The 16,990-nt window shown below is 40.8% G+C and overlaps 2 protein-coding genes across 9 annotated transcripts in view; both read left to right on the top strand.

Annotated features, from left to right (window-relative positions):
- Positions 1-900: 900 nt before the first annotated feature.
- On the top strand, positions 901-4,031 carry POLR2K (RNA polymerase II, I and III subunit K). 8 transcript variants are annotated; one of them, XM_048507189.1, is made up of 4 exons: positions 901-1,039; positions 1,340-1,406; positions 2,487-2,579; positions 3,883-4,031. In XM_048507189.1, the coding sequence occupies exons 2-4, from the start codon at positions 1,346-1,348 to the stop codon at positions 3,903-3,905; spliced, it is 177 nt and encodes a 58-aa protein (XP_048363146.1). In that variant the 5' UTR covers positions 901-1,039; positions 1,340-1,345; the 3' UTR covers positions 3,906-4,031. The 8 variants fall into 8 exon arrangements, with proteins under 8 accessions (XP_048363146.1, XP_048363147.1, XP_048363144.1 ...); XM_048507190.1 differs by having other exon boundaries at positions 907-1,022; positions 1,343-1,406; XM_048507187.1 differs by having other exon boundaries at positions 907-1,022.
- Positions 4,032-5,396: 1,365 nt separating this feature from the next.
- The window catches only part of SPAG1 (sperm associated antigen 1), a 39,809-nt gene continuing 28,215 nt past the window's right edge, over positions 5,397-16,990 (top strand). Inside the window, exons 1-7 of the mRNA XM_048508211.1 lie at positions 5,397-5,501; positions 8,667-8,808; positions 9,431-9,590; positions 11,181-11,306; positions 12,251-12,315; positions 13,572-13,684; positions 16,428-16,533. Of these exons, the coding sequence (XP_048364168.1) occupies positions 8,669-8,808; positions 9,431-9,590; positions 11,181-11,306; positions 12,251-12,315; positions 13,572-13,684; positions 16,428-16,533 (710 nt within the window). The 5' untranslated portion in view covers positions 5,397-5,501; positions 8,667-8,668. The remainder of the gene's footprint in view (positions 5,502-8,666; positions 8,809-9,430; positions 9,591-11,180; positions 11,307-12,250; positions 12,316-13,571; positions 13,685-16,427; positions 16,534-16,990) is intronic.

Below are 16,990 nucleotides of genomic sequence, written 5' to 3'. Positions count from 1 at the left end.
CCTCCCCTATTTTATGTTCACAACAATCCTGCGAGGTAAATTAGGCTGAGAGTGTAATTGGCCCAAGGTTAATAAGTGGGGGGATTTGAATCCGAGTCTCAAAAGTTCTAGTGCCGCAGTCTAACCACGAACTGTTTTAGGTGATCCAGAATACAAAGAATGACCATGATTGAATGCTGTCTCTCCTAACCTTTATAACTTTTTGTCCTAGATTTGTTGTGACTGATTGTGTATTCACGGGGGTGGGAGGGGAGATGCACACTGCACATCAAACTTATTTATCTAAAAGTCTTTTAAAAAACCCACCCCAAACTAATGCATGAAATAGGAACTTTGAGCCCTAGTGCAGGTTTCGGTGATAAATGCTAATGAATTCCAAATTAAACTACGTTCTTGCATCTAGTTCTGCCTGTCAATTAACTCACAAGTAAATTTATGTAAATACGCAGCTTAAAACTAGGACGTTCATATATGGGTTTATTTAGCAAACTGAGTTGGAGGAGTAAACCACTCAGCCAATCAGTTTCTGAACTGGCAGCGTTGAAAAATTGCTAGTCTGGTTTTCGGGATTCTTAACATCCTAATATTTTGAAAACTATATCTGTTATATATAGACACGTATAATATCGGCATTCTAATACTGTAAAATGATTACTGTGAAGTAAACATTAGAAATCACTCAGTAACAGTAAATCAGTATTTGAACAAGTCTTTTCTAAAGATGCCGCTAAGCACCATTGGCTTCAACACCCTCCTCTGAGTTTTTGTTTATGAAACTAAAACAAATATATTCTGATTATTGTATGAATGGAGGCGGCGGAATTAAATCTAGACATCCCTGATGGTCTTAAACTAGCTCCACGAAAGGTGATTGGCTGTTTTGGGAGCCTGTGCTGACATCATCAGACTGCGCCACAGAGAATGGGGATTTACACGCTCTGCTAACGCAGTTTTGTAGCCGCTGGTTAATTAATCTGTTGTAGGAAAACTGTTTCTGCTAAGGAGGAATAGTTTGTATTCTGGTTCGTATCTAGAGCCGGTTAGCAATTTCCAAATTGTCTCGTCTTTGTTAGGATTGAGCCTTTTTAGATCTTTACGCGAGGCGTGAGGCTTGGACTAGTATTGGAGGAAGGTTCGCTACTGCTTGTATTGATTGTTCTCTCTTTCCGTCGTCACCTTGCATTACCTACCGTACTCCCACTACCCAATAGAACCTGCACAGTCTTTTCTGGGTTGTTTCTCCCCCCCCCCCCCTTCTTTATCAGCGGTCAGAATTATGAGGAAAGCTTTCATGTTAAAACTGTAACTAATGTGGATGTTCTGCCTCTTGCTTTACTAGCAGAAGATGGATACCCAGACAGACGTGCCTCCTCCCAAGCAGCAGCCCATGATATACATCTGTGGAGGTAAGCCCTTTGCATAATTCTGGTAAAATCACTGGTAGCTGCAATAGGCGGTGTTTACTTGCTAATTGTGTTTATTGTACTTTATGGTATCAGTGAAATGTAATTTCTTTTACATTTGTGAATTGTGACAATTTTGGAAACATACCTCAGTGATTAACCAGTCAAGATGCTGAGTTTGGATAAACACATCTACTCAGAAGTCAGCCTCATTTTATTCAATAGAGCTTAATTGCTAATCCATGTGTCGGTAACCTTGTGGCTGGATGACTGCAATTCACATTGGGTTTCCTTTCAAGACAACCCAGAGACTACAACTGGTCTGAAATGTGACAGCCAATTATTTTTAGGGGCTAGCTGCTGGGAATATGTTGCCTACATTGGCTGCTAGTCTGTTTCTGAGTTCAATTCAAGGTACTGGTTTTGCCCTTCAAAGCTCTTCATGACCTGAAACCCACATATTTGAAGAGCTACCTCCTTCCATGTGTCCCTGTGTGCTGACTTCATCTGTTAGACAGCCATCTGTTGGCTATCCCACCAGTTCGGAAGGCCCATCTGGCACTGACCAGAGCCCAGGCCTTTTCCATCATGGCTTCCGTTTGGAGGGATAAGCCTTATTCTTTAAGATCTTCAGAAGGCACTTCAAGGCATGCTTGTTTGCCAGGACTTTTGAGCAAGTTAGAGTGGCAGGAATCTTTTAGAGTGGAGGAAGATTTGGCCTTTATTTTGTTTTTTTTAACTGTTTCTAATTACTACTGTAAGCCACCTTGAACTGTGTGGAAAGGCATGGTATAAATGTTTAAATCAATTTATAAGAAAAGCCTTCGGGGGTTGCAATCATACTTTGAAAAATCCCAACTGATGAAATAGTGTCAGAATAAGCAAGAGAATATTTTGAGCTGTGATACATTTTCTTTTGATTTTTTAACTATCCTTAATAGTTAGTACAATCTCACAAATGGGAGAATAACGTAACATAAAGGACTTCATTATTTCACCATAGTTTTGTCCTTGATTAAACTGGATTTTCCTATATTTCTTCTTACGTTGGTCTAGCAAAGTACTGATGTTTCTTTCTTTCAGAATGTCACACAGAAAATGAAATAAAAGCCAGAGATCCTATCCGATGCAGAGAGTGTGGTTACAGAATAATGTACAAGAAAAGAACAAAAAGATGTATCCTTTAAAATGGCCATCTTCATTCTAACACATTGATTTGACCATCTGCTCTGTTCTGTAATGTGATTGTATTGCTGCAACAGTCTTACTCTAATGCTGGAAGCCATTTCATAATTTATGATTTACAGAGATTCTAGTTTTTAGAAGGATGCTTATGTGAACGTGGTCCCCCTAAATATATAGATTAGGCAGATATAAATTGTAATGTGCAAACTCGGAACCCCATGGCACAGAATAGTAAGCTGCAGTCAAAGCTCTGGTCTTGATCTGAGTTCGATCCCAACAGGTAGCTGGCTCAATGTTGACTCTGCCTTCCATCCTTGCAAGGTTAGTAAAAATAGTACCAGCTTGCAGAAGTAAAGTGTAGCTGACTAGGGGAGGCAGTGGCAAACCACCAGTAAACTGTCTACTATAGTCTGTTTTGCATAAAGATGATAGTTTGGTTAGTTGAGGTACAGCAGCTGAGAAAGTTGTATGCTTCCACATTGTTATATAATCTCAAATATGAGAATTATTGTTCATTTTTACACACTGCCTTTGTCAAAACTATTGTTTTGTGCATTATTGAACATGGTACTTAGATACAAGAGCATTTAGGCCAAAGTGTATTTTTACTTTCAAAAAGATGTGGAGAGTAGGGCTAGGAAGGCACTACGACCTTGTTGGAGCATTCTTCAACAAAGAAGGTCTGGTATGCTTTGTTCTGTGGCAGAGAAATATACAATCTACTGTCATCTTTATGTGGAACAGTGTATAGTAAATGTCATGATGTGACATCACCCTGTGGGTCAGTAATGGCCAGGTGCTTGCACCTGTACCTTTTATCTTTTTAATGTATAAACTGGATCTCAGAGTTGGCAATAAAATGCTTTATTATAAGACTGTGTATGAAACATGCTTAACTCACCCTTGAAATCAATCACATTTATATACAGAGGAGGCTTTTTTACAAGAAGTTGAATTTTCTTGTTCATCTTCCTTGGTATAAGAACAAAAGATGTATTAGCCAGCTATGTAGTACCTGGAAAAGGAAATCAGCCCTTCCCCACCTGACCATAACACAGAGAGGAGAGTAATAGCTGAGTAAGTGTATGGGACACACACACACACACACATATATACATTGCATTGGCAAACAGTTACACAGGTAAAGGAATGGGCTCCTGTTCTTATCATTTTCCATATGCACAGCTATATCTGCTTTGTGTATCTATGCCTGAGTATTGTTCCTCAAGTATGTTAGAACAGGTTCAAACTTTTTAACATGCTTTCCAACTTTTTTTCTTTAACTCTTCCACAGTGGTTGTGTTTGATGCCCGGTGAAGAAGATGCTTCTGGTTTCTCTCTGTGTACTTTGATTTTTCATTTGATTTCACATTTATTATGGCAAAGCATATGTGTTCATCCTGTTAGTGTAAATTATAGTCATAATAAAGTTTTATTGAAATATTTAATTTCCTGTCTTCTTTAGTAGTGAAATCTGTGTGTAAAGTGCTGTCAAGTCGCTTTCAGCAACTTTATGAATTAATTACCTCCCAAACTGTTGGTAATAGTCTTGCACAGGTCTGGCAAATGGTTGGAGCACTGCCCTATTTAAGCAAGCGGCTTCTGTGCCTGCTTCTGAAGATAGGTGTTAGTGTGTCAAGATTGACCCTATGTAGAGGCATGACACGACACCTTCCCCACCCCCAGCACGCAGTTTGACGTGACTCCTGAGGTGAATTGGGGCCCTTGCAAGTGCAGGTTTTGGGTTTGCCTGATCCAAGGACTTGGTCCAATGTCATGACACTTGTCTCCTACATACCTGCTCCTTAGCCACTTTTAAGTGCGCTTCAGCTGATGTGGACACAAGAGTGTCATTTTTATGTCACAAATAGTTGGGAAATAGAAAGGCTCTTGCAGGCTGTATGGGACATGTAAAAAAATCCTAGGGTGAGAGGGGGAAGCTGGGTACAAGGGAAATATTTTACAACAGTGTAACCAGAGGAAATGCTAGTGTAACCTACTTATCCTTGGCCCCATCAATCTCCAGTGGAGACCTAAGAACGGTTAATATAATGACAGCACCCTGTAGCTTGCTCAAACAAATGAACAAACCTTTAATTAAAACACAACATATTTCTATCATTTAGGGATAAATAATAGTGAAGACACACACATATATATATACACAGCACAACTCAATTATACAAAATCTTCAGTGCCTTTTAGGAAAAGCACTCTAAACTGTTATAACTACTAACAGTACACAGTAAATAAAGAAAAGCAAGAAAGTCCAAACAATAATGCAGGGCTTCTTTATCCCATCTGTTCTTCTGCATAGGGTCTAGCTGCTGCAGGTCTTCAACTTGGGCCTGAAAAAAAAATTAAGCAATTCTGTCAATTGAGCTTTGCACCTGCCTTCACCTATTGCAGGCCAAATCAACTGAGGAGCGTGGGGCTCCTGCAGTTGGTAAACCCTCCTCAGTTTGTAAGCAAGTTTAACAATTGTACATCCTCATTGAGCTCTTATCCCCTGGGCCCTAATATCCAAACAAAGCACAAATACTAAAATGGCACGGAATGGGTTACATTAGCACTAGTAGATAGTGTCGCTGTTTCGCTATGAAAGCGCTCCAAACTTTTCGTACACCGAGCTGATAATGAACACAGCGCCACGAGGCCGGGTATGCAGGGGAGAAAACTGCAAAAAACACCAAGAAAGAAAGGGTTCCTCTACCTTCATATTTGGGGTGGGAACTTTTGCTAGAGTTCGGAAGGACTGCGCATGTGCCCGCGCCACGCGTTCCCATGGAAACCCGTTGCAAAGTCGGGCTTCAGGTGCAGGCAGCAGGTCGCCGCCTCCCCCATCGACTCCGTGCCGGAGAAACCGACGCTGCTGCTGCTGCTGCTGCCACGAGCCGGACGGAGCAAACGAAGGTGAGGCCCAGACGGTGCTTTCACTGTTTCCAGTCCTCTCAAATCCGTTTCGTCCCGACCTTTCTCTTAAACCGCTCTCTTTTTTTCAGCACGCGCCCCTCCTCCTTTTGAAATAAGCCAGTACAGGCTGGTGCAGAAAGTTGGGGAAAGGAAAGTTCCCAACCGCTAATAAACATAATTGATTTTACCCTTAACCCCCCCCCCAAAAAAAAAACTCCTCTTGTTTCAGAAATCTCTTTCATTGTTTTCTTCAGAAAAAAAACTATTGCTTGGGGGGGGGGGTAAAGAGGGGGTCTCCCAACAAGGTGCATATCTGCACGTACACACCTGCAAAGTCCCCACTAAGTTAGTGGCACTAACTGCAATGTTTTCCAGAAATCTCTTTTCATCTTTTTTCAGAAATCTCCATGTTTTCTTCAGAAAAAAACTATTGCTTGGTTGGGGGAGGGTAAGAGGGGTCTCCCAACGAGGTGCATATCTGCATGTACTCACCTGCAAAGTCCCCATTAAGTTAGTGGCGCTAACTACAATATTTTCCAGCTGCTTACTTGCCAAACAAACATCATTGGGTATTCTCAGATAAGTGCTATCTGTTAGCCTCCCCATTTGCAACAGGACCTATCTGAAGTTGTAAGCATCATTGCAATCATTTATGTGAAACACTTAGTCAGCAGGTGATATTTTGACATTTCGTCAGACGTTGATCATAAAATTTTAATCAGTCACAAATACTGAAATTTTTCTTTTAAGAGTGGGAGAAAGTAACTTACAGTTCTTGAAAAGATAAATTCTGCCTTATTTGGCAGGTCTTCAGTAAGTCCACAAAAACACAAAATACACATCAAACAGCAAGCGATCACTATCATATACTTCAGATAAACACTGACAGTATTAGAAATCGAATTGGTGAAGATTACAGTTCATAGAAACCTGTGCAGATCCTCCAGTGCACAACAGAACTGTTGTCAGCCATCCACAAGTCATGCTGTCGAAAAGATACACCATAAAGTGACAGTTTCCCCTTTTTCTAATACTGTTTCTAACATTGTACTCTCACATTAGTATGGTTGTAGTAAACTGGAATGGGTCTTGCCAGTCTTGAAAGCTACAAGACCAAGTTATTTACCCACAGGGTTTTTTACATAGGGGCGGGGGAAGCTCTCCAGTTATGCATAAACATTGAATTTTAAAGATAAGGAACCTGCTACACATCAAAAATATCTTAATGAGGCCTGAATAATGTCCCAAGGAAGTAGAATGTTAAGAGTTGGTGGGGTGTGTGTGTGTGTGTGTGTGTAACTTGGTCCTTGAGAGTTTAAATCCAAAAGGGGGATATTGTTGGGTATACTGAATTGTTTCCCTTTCCCATAATTCCTGTTATTTTGTAATCCTTACAACAAACAAGTAATGGATGTCAGTGCCTGATATTGCACATGGGAAATGGGGGTGAAATAGCAGCATGACCACAACAGAAGGAAGATTTGAAATGAGGACCAACGTCTTGGCTGCTGTGTTGTGTCAGAGACAGTGAGGTGGAGTGGGGAATGTGAATTTGGTGTGTTTGAGGCTACCAGATGATGGTAAAGCTGATTCCTTAAATGCAGTTCAGTGTGTTTATGTCTCTGCTTCCTCATATACTTTTCTTTCCCCTCACATTTGTCTTTTGAGTGAAAGGAGATTGTATTGAAAGGAGGCTGAATCCATCCCCTCCTGTTCAAGAGAAGGGATGCAGGGAAACTAGCTGCTGAGAGTGGCTGAAGCAGGGCGTGCTGATGGATGGAGCTTCTGCAGTTAACCACAGTTCTTGCCTATTGTTGGGATCCATCTTGACCTTGGGGGCAGGGTTTAGAAGGGGCTTTGAGAGTCTAGAGCTGAACAAAGATGGAAGCTTTTGAAATGTCCTCTTGGGGCTTGTTGCATGTAGTGAAAAGCAAAGCAAGCCAGTAACCACAGTTTTGTGGAAATTGGTGAGTCTGGGCCTGTTCTCCAATGCCTTCTGAGATCTCCAGGACTAGAGTACCTATCAATAGTTGCTAACGGTAGAAATTTCCCTGCTGTGCCTTATTTTAACCTGAAGAGGGCATTTATCTTGATACTGCTATTAAAGTTTTCAGCACAGTTCTAAGAACCAGCATTATGCCATGATTATGTCAGGGAAACCCAGTTCCAGTCCTCCACACTGCTGCAGAAGTCTTCCTGGTGACCTAATACTACCGGTAGTAATTCTCTTTTGGTTTAGCATACCTCACTGGCTTATTGGTGTGAGGATAAATTAGAGGAAGGAAGAATGATTTTGTAATTCACTTGGGGTCTTAGTTAAGGACAGAAGTGGGGTATAAATATCTAAATAAACAGATAAGATTACATACTACGTTATGTTTCTCTATTTAATGCTGTTTTCCAACAGAAATCCTTCCAATTGTTTAACTAAAGCTTCATCCTAAAGATTCAAATGATTCAATAGTGATGGCTGCTCAACTCTAGGCATGTTTGTATGAGACTGAAATAATCAATCAATCCAGTTTCTAGCCTGAAAGCCTCTTGGCTGTCCTGATTGAAGCTTATGCTGGCCAGTTGATGGGGGAGAATATATCCTTCCTATTTCTATTTAGTGTTGCGGGCAAGCCTGGAAAAAATGTCCTGAGTTGTTATTTACTGGTGATGCCGTTTAACTCAATGCCATGAAAAGTTTCTGCACCGGCTACTTTTAAACTCTGTTAAAAAGACACAACATTTTTCACTGGGTCTGCTGGCTGAAGGATCATCTTTCCCTGCATGTTGCCATATATAGCCGCTCCCCAGCAAAGTCTATCGTTATAGTATGTCTAACAATACAGCAGCTTGGGTCCACTAGTTGCCTAATGCTTGTAAACAACCTTGATAAAAGATGAGGGAAGCTCCTGGCTTTCTGAAAGCTGTGAAACAGAAATATTCTGGGGAGTTTTGGGGCAGCCCAGGCAAAGAAGGAACGTCCTGCTAGTGGGGCATAAAGTGTTTTTTAGACTGGTATTTAATGTGATATTATTGTGTTTTATGTTTGTTTTAATATTTAATGCTTTTTATATTGTTAGTAGTACCTGCTTTGGGTCCTGGGTGACTTAAAATAAATAGCATATTTCAGTAACATTGGAAAAATCTGATAAAAATTATATTTCACACTTCTAGTAATGAGTGCCGAGGAGGTTTCATCTTTACTGGACCAAGGAACAACAAAAACATATCAAATTCCCATTGATCATCTAGACTACAAATTCATTGAAAAATGTACCGATATTAAACATTTGGAAAAGATTCTCAGGATATTACGGTAAACTTAAAAAAAATCAAATTATTTTGGTTAACGTGGACCAAGGGGATTTACATGTAGATGATATACATGTTTTGGACTTTGGAAGCCAGATGATCACCACTCATTTCATAGTTGTTGCCATACAGTGGTTGTTAAGATGGTGACAGTTTTCAGTTAACAGCAACAATTATTCAGTCGTGTGACTAGGATACAGCAGTAATATTCGTAAATTAAAATGAATACTTGCATCTCTTCAGGTTCTAAACTACATAGAGAACAGGTACACTGATAACTTTTGTAAACTGGTTTAAGTTGGTAAGAGATTTTGTTCATTGGCAGTGAACAAACCAAAAAGTTAGTTGTACTTAGAAGGAAGAAAGATTAAGAACAATTCCAAAAACTGTAGTCATACCAGCTATTGTCTAATTACTGTATATCTTTTTCAGCAATCAAACAACAATAGTTGAAAGCGAAATAAATATTATGGGAGAAAAGTTTTCCAGTTAATATTGTTAATAGATTATATTTTCAGAATGTAAGTGGTGAGTGCAGGTGGGTATAGCTATTTATACTTTGAAAAAAGTGAAATGCTGATATTCACAGGCTTATATCATGCAGCGTGACATGTCTTTATTTCAAGGTCCGGTGAGGAAGGCTGTTATCCTGATCTTACTTTATTTTGTGAAAAACGGATTGAATCTTTGGCTCCAAACAGCAGAGCTCTACGAAGGGAGAAACCACCAGCTACAGCTTCTGATTTTACTACTGAGGAATGGGAAGAAATAAATGATGAAATTAAGGTACTTTATAGTTGCATTCTGTATTACGTTAAAATGATTGTTTTTAGTACCTTGTTAGGTGCCCTGATCGATCTGTTTTTTACCTCCGCTCTCTGTGCAGAAGCCTTTCTTTACTGTATTTCTATGTTGCTTTATAGCTCAAAACTCTCAAGGCATTTTACAACATACTTAAAATTTATTATTAAAACAGTGCAGCCTTGTTTCACTCTTGTTAATACCATCTCATGTGGGGCATAAACTGGATCATTCCCTTACAGTGAAATCCTAAAATGAGTTGCATTCTTCTAAATCCGTTGAAGTCAACTGACTTAAAAGGGTGTAACTCATTTTAGGATTGCACTGTTGGTGACTAACAGAACTTTGTAGTAGATCCAGGAAAATGAAGTTAATGTAGTTTGCATGAATGTTTCATTTCATTGTGACATAAACTGGGTTCTTAACATCCCAATCCAAAGGGCAGGGGTGAATGGGTAAATGGAGCTGGCGCAAGTTGACACTTGCTAGTTTGCACATCCCCCCAGCACATTTGGCAAATGCTTTAGCAGGATGGGCAAACTGAGAGATGGGTGGGCGCCATAAACCTTGGCGGCACCCAGCCTGGAAGGGTGGCTGGGATTCCGAGTTGTGTTGCCGTTCAGGAGGATGCCGGAGCAGCTTGGGGCTTTCTGGGCGACGTTCTCAGGAGTAAAGCCAGTGAGGGCTTCGGTGCAAGTTTTTTCCCCTCATTTTCCCTGCCTCCCCACACTGCTGGAAAGCTCTCTGGAGGCTCCAGAAAGCTCTCTGGAAGCAGCATGGCAGCAGTGCCATCCCCAGTGCCACTCTGGAGAGGGCTGCCCGTGTCATGATGGGGCAGATCAATTAACTTTATTATTTTTAACAGTGTGTTGTTAGAATTGATTTTTCATCTAACTACTCCTTTGTTGTTACATTTTTCTTGGATCATTGCAGGTGAAATTTACTGTAAAGTTTGTGTTAAATCATCACTTTGGCCCATAAATGTTAAAAATGCTATATAGATCAAATAGTTTAGTTGCAGCCCCATCCAAAGCCCAAGGTGGCTGGAGAGTTGCACCTCCAGAGAGCTTTCTGGTGGCGTGGGAAGGCAGAAAAAACAAAGATCTCCCTGCCGCCTGAAAACCCTTTATGGAAAGGGTGGTGTAAGTCTGGGGTGCTGGCTCATGGCGTGAAAGGTGACTATAGTCGGCTCTACTCCAGGAATGCCTCTGGCATGCCTCCGCTGTACCAATGGGGCCAGTGGCAGCCCAGGCATGCTGACACATCACCCAGCACTGTGTCCTGGAGGGCTGTGGCATTCGCCTGCTGATATTCTGGCTCTCCACCAGGGTGAGTACCCTGGCAAGGGCAAATCCGCTGGCACAATGCTGCACTGTATCTGTAGGGCAGTTTGACCTCCTCCCCTCTAGATGGAGCTGTTGGAGGAAGAAACGTTAAGTTCTTGGAAATGGAAATAAAAATCATCTATGTGTTTAATGTGTAAGAACTAAGAAAAAAATATAAATTCAATTGTCAAAACTAAATATTTTTTAGATGTCAGATTTTCAACATAGTAATATTGTCTGTGTGTTTCAGGACTGGATTACAAAAATGAAAGAAGAAGAATATAAAATGCGACATTCTACAACTGAAGTATTCCTAGAGAACCTAGAAAACATGCCACCAGTTCGTCATTCAGATAGCTGTGGGCCTATTAGCCAGGTGTCCCTCTGTTCCTGAACTCCCTGTTCAGTACATATATGTGAATTTTATTCTGCCTAATAGTCACTTGATGTTTGCAGTATTTATCTTTGCTATGATTTTTCCTATTGTAATATTTGATACAATGTTAATCTACAAATGAATTCATTCTGGTGTTACATCTATCTATCTATCTATCTATCTATCTATCTATCTATCTATCTATCTATCTATCTATCTATCTATCTATCTATCTATCTATCTATCTATCTATCTATCTATCTATCTATCTATCTATCTATCTATCTATCTATCTATCTATCTATCTATCTATCATTCTTATATACCACCCCTCCCCATACAGTGACTCTCAACGTTCTGCTGAATTTCAGTAGAATTCATAGGAATGCAGTGTAATACAGAGGTCCATAGAAAAAGGAGTGGTTGCAGGAGCTTTTGTTTTTTCCCTTGCCACGATACTTTTATTGATTCTGATTAGACCATTGCCTTCTTTGTTCCTAAGTGCTGCATGGGATTATCTATTTTTTCGCACTATTAAATCTCCTCAAAGTGGGGAGTGCCCCTGTGACTGACATAATGGGCCAGCCAATCAACATTGTGTACAGTACAATTTTGGGAAGCAGGGAAATAACTTCGTGATTGATATAAAAGTCTGCCAGTCAGACTGTAAACTAAAAGAACACTCTCCCCCTGAGCCCAGTATTCAGAAGAAACCCAGTGAGTGCTGTTCTACCATGAGCTTATTGCTGAAATCTTGCGTGTCTGTACACAGTTGAAACCAATTATGATCCCGGTGATCTTGTTGACCATAGGATCCCACTCTATAACGTCTTCTTCCCTGTCCTTTTGGAACTTAAGTTGTGGATCAAATTGTAGGAGCTTCTTTTTCAAGATTTTTAATGTTTAAAATATTTGTATAAACAGAAACTATCTCTTTATTATAGGGTAAAGCTTCAGAAAAGAGAAAAATGAAGAAAAATATGCCAAGGGACTACAGCGAGTGGGACAAGTACATCAGATACAATTAACTAATTTTTAAAATTCAGTTGTATACTTATTTGATTATGCAAATAGTTTTTAAAAAGATGTATATATTGTTCTGCTATAATATTCCTTTCATATAGCAAAAAAAATAGGCATCATAAGGTTTACATTTTTGATTTATATTTAAAGCCCAGTTCCCCGTTTAATATGTTTTAGTTGCCACTGTGGAACCAAGCTTACAGAGCACATCAAATCTATGGTCTTAGGATAAGAAATCACTCTTTCAGCTGTTGAACATCACCCTGATGATACTAACATACTAATCCTGAACAGGCAGAGTGCTTGCAGGATCCAGAGTTATGTATCTATTGTGAAAAAAGTTTGAGTGTAATCCTGGCTCTCTTGAATTAGCTACAAACTCCCTTATAAAGTGATGGTATTTCCCTAACTGAATAACTGCTTCCATGAGGTGGTTTAGCTGCAGCTTGGACTCCCAACTGCACTGGGTTTCCCCCAGGCTTCTGCACAGTGCTGTTTGCCAACTGTTGCTCTCCAGTGGATTGTTCAAGTTTTCTCTTATTTCTCAAACCACCTCTGTGCTGATGTTTGCAGCAGGAATGTTTTCTAGTGCACATAAGGTTTGATATACATGTAAAGGTAAACTATAGTCCTATGAAGAAGTACTCTTGTGTGTTGATTTCAGTAGGTGTAGAGAAACTCTATATAGGATAATGCTTTAGCCTGTTAGTAAAGCATTCAGATCTCATGAAGAAATCTGGGTTCCCCCAAATAAATCCCTATTCTTCCTGAATGTCCACATTTTTCAGTGGACTCTCTTCATGTGGTTGTTGTGAGGATAAAAGGTAGGATGTGTGCCACATTGAACTCCTTGGAGGAAGGCAGGATAAACTTTTGCTTGCAAAGCATAGATTGAAGTCAATTGAATTGTTCTGCATACAGCACTTTCACAGAGGTAGGGAGAGTGTTGTCATTGGGTTGGTAGCGGAACACAGCAGCCTCTTAAAGGCAAAATGGCAAACTGCAGTTTGCTGTCTTTTTTTCAAAGCAGGGTTCTAAATTAGGATTAAGTTACTGCTTTGAAGGCAAGAAAACAAATCCCATTTTGTCAAATTCTGCTGTTATAACTTACTGCAGTTTGTTCCCAACTAGGACGTCTTTGATCTCTGCATGGCGTTTGCATGTAGGTTTGTTTGTACCTTTAAACTGCATTCTAGTGAGATCTTGTTATGACAACTTGAGTAATTTTTTTTTCAATTTTAGGTTTGATGTTGAGAAGGAGTGCTCCAAAATTGATAAATGCTATGAAGAACAGAAGTCTGAAGCCAGCTATGGTGTTAACAGATGCTTACCAAAAACTGACATAGACATAACAGGTACCTGTGAATGATCGCTTACAGTACAATTCATGCTGGGGGGGAGGGGACTGAGGGGGAGAAGGACTGAGGAAGCAGCGTAACCCTGGTATCAGTATATGCGGCATGACCCTGGCACCAGAAGACATATGTTAGGCCTCTTCTGCACACGCAAAATAATGCGTTTTCAAACCACTTTCACAATTGTTTGCAAGTGGATTTTGCTATTCCGCACAGCTTCAAAGAGCACTGAAAGCAGTTTGAAAGTGCATTATTCTGCATGTGCGGAATGAGCCTTAGTGTCAAGAAGCAGCACCAGTGCAGCTGTTGCAGGGGTGCAGCTCTGGCACAGCAGTTTGCTCTGGCATCAAAGGAGGCATTTGGCGTTAGTTGGCTTCCTGAGCTCTTTCAGCCCAGGAATGCCCCACTTGCCTGCACAAATATATGCTGGCAAAAAGGTGACACAACCTATTGTTCTGCAACACCACTTTCACTGAGGTAGGGGGAGTGTCGTCATTGGGTTGGTATTGGAACACAGCAAGCCTCTTAAAGGCAGCATGACTGTGCCATGACTGTTTTGTCTCCATCTGGATTTCATTGCTGGTACTGTAGTCACCATTTGTTGTCTCGCATTAAGAATGAGAAGGATTCATGTTTCAAGAAATAGGATGGATTGGTGACCCTATACAATAATACAACTTATGTACAAAATTGGCTACCTGTATTTTACTTCTTGAGTTGCACTGTCAGTATCTTCTATATAAATCCAGTGGCTTGGATTTGAAACTGCAAAAATTCAGTTTCACTTGTGTGAGGGGAAGGTAGACTAGAAGTTCTGCTGATCCTCTCCCCCCCCCTCCCCCCGCCCCTTGTTGCTGGAGTCCCTCACCTGTTCCCAAGGAGCCATGAGGAACACTGTTTCGGAAGTGGAGGGGGCTGCAGGAGGAAGGATGGGGGCCATTGTTTGGCTGCTTTCTGAGCCAAATATTCAGTTTCATTATCTTTTGCCACCATACAATGAACAGAGATATGAAAATGTGTCTTTTGTTGAGTATGTTTTAAGTTTCTAGTGGTGAGAACCACAAAGGATTGCGAGGAGCTCCAAGCGGACCTTGATAAATTAGGTGAGTGGGCTAAGAAATGGCAAATGCAGTTCAATGTAGCAAAATGCAAAGTGATGCACATAGGGGCAAAAAATCCAAACTTCACATACATGCTACAGGGGTCAGTGCTATCAGTCACAGACCAGGAAAGGGATTTGGGCGTCTTAGTTGATAGTTCCATGGGAATGTCAACTCAATGTATGGCAGCTGTGAAAAAGGCAAACTCTATGCTGGGGATAATTAGGAAAGGAATTGAGAATAAAACTGCAAAGATTGTCATGCCCTTATATATAAAGCTGTGGAGTGCTGACCGCGACTTGGAGTACTGTAGTTCAGTTCTGGTAAGCCACATCCCAAAAAGATAGATATGAAGAAGAGATAGAAAAAGTGCAGAGAAGGGCGACGAGGATGATTGAGGGACTGCAGCACCTTCCTTATGAGGAAAGGCTGCAGCGTTTGGGACTCTTTAGTTTGGAGAGGAGACGTCTGAGGGGGGATATGATTGAAGTCTATAAAATTATGCATGGGGTAGAAAATGTTGACAGAGAGAAATTTTTCTCTCTTTCTCACAATACTAGAACCAGGGGCATTCATTGAAAATGCTGGGGAAGAATTCAGGAACTAATGAAAGGAAACACTTCTTCACGCAACGTGGTGATTGGTGTTTGGAATATGCTGCCACAGGAGGTGGTGATGGCCACTAACCTGGATAGCTTTAAAAGGGGCTTGGACAGATTTATGGAGGAGAAGTCGATTTATGGCTACCAATCTTGATCCTCTTTGATCTGAGATTGCAAATGCCTTAACAGTCCAGGTGCTCGGGAGCAACAGCCACAGAAGGCCATTGCTTTCACATCCTACATGTGAACTCCCAAAGGCACCTGGTGGGCCACTGCGAGTAGCAGAGAGCTGGACTAGATGGACTCTGGTCTGATCCAGCTGGCTTGTTCTTATGTTCTTATGTTCTAGGAAAGCTAAAAACATTTAGGCCCCTTCCGCACACGCAAAATAATGCGTTTTCAAACCACTTTCACAACTGCTTGCAAGTGGATTTTGCTATTCCGCACAGCTTCAAAGAGCACTGAAAGCAGTTTGAAAGTGCATTATTCTGCATGTGCGGAATGAGCCTTAGTGATACAACTAGCAAACAACATTTTTCAGTGAGATTTATTTTAAACACCCTCTGTAAAACAGAATATCCTTAATAAGAAAGCAAAAACATATATAAAGCAATCAGCTTATTGCTAAGTGAGATGAACATATCAAGCGACCTTGTACTGAGTCAGACCATTGGTCTGTCTTGCCCTTCTCTTGGCTACATTGGCTGGTGGCAGCTTTCTAAGGTGTCAGGCCAGGGGTATTTACCAGCCTTGCTGTTGGAATGCTTTAAGCAAGTGATGCCAGAGACAGAACTGGTATCTTTCTGTAAGCAAAGCATGTTTTCTGTGACTGAGGTCTGGCCTCTTGCTTGATGCTCGGGCTGGCTGCGTGCAGTAGAGCAAAGGAGGAAAGAAGCCCATGCCAGCGCGGCGGGGAATGCTATTTCAGCTCTCCCTCTGTGGGAACCTCCAAACAGAATGGCACCAGCAATGTCTCATGTCTAAATGTTTTGGTCTGGCTAGCACATTTTGTTCTCTTAATATTTTAATGGCTATTTCTAGGTAAGACCAGAAAGGAAAAGAATTTCATTGCTAATCGTGAAAAAGAGAAAGGCAATGAAGCATTTGTCACTGGAGACTATGAAGAAGCAGTCGCCTATTACAGCCGGTGAGTCTGAGCCTTTAATTTCCATCTGTGTTTATATTTACTATTTTTCTTGAAGTATTGAACCAGTGGAGGAAATTGATTTTCAAAATGGTGTTCCATTTCAGAGTTGGGAGCTCTTTTTGCACCAGTGGAGCTCAGTGCTCTCAAACAACCTTTGAGCTTCTCAATCCCTTAATTTACAAGCTGCTTAGTCGTTTCAAGGCTATGAGTGTAGGTTGCAATCCTGCATGCAAGCTGTTTACTGCAGTGGAATTTAACCAGTCTAATTGTGTGCAGGATTACAGCCATGGTAAGTAATACTTCGGCACAGCAAAAGCAGTGATCTGTCTGAGCCGGGAACATTGATCTGCAGCTTTAAAATTATGATTTGAAAAGTATTTTTCTAGGGAGTTAATTTAAAAAGTATTTTGAAAATATCTGAATAGATTCGTGCTGTCATAGCTGTACAACCGTTTAT

This window comes from Sphaerodactylus townsendi, linkage group LG09 (assembly GCF_021028975.2).
Source record: "Sphaerodactylus townsendi isolate TG3544 linkage group LG09, MPM_Stown_v2.3, whole genome shotgun sequence".
NCBI lineage: Eukaryota > Metazoa > Chordata > Lepidosauria > Squamata > Sphaerodactylidae > Sphaerodactylus > Sphaerodactylus townsendi.
Note: the sequence above shows the minus strand (reverse complement) of the source record. Positions and strands in the feature narration are given on the sequence as shown.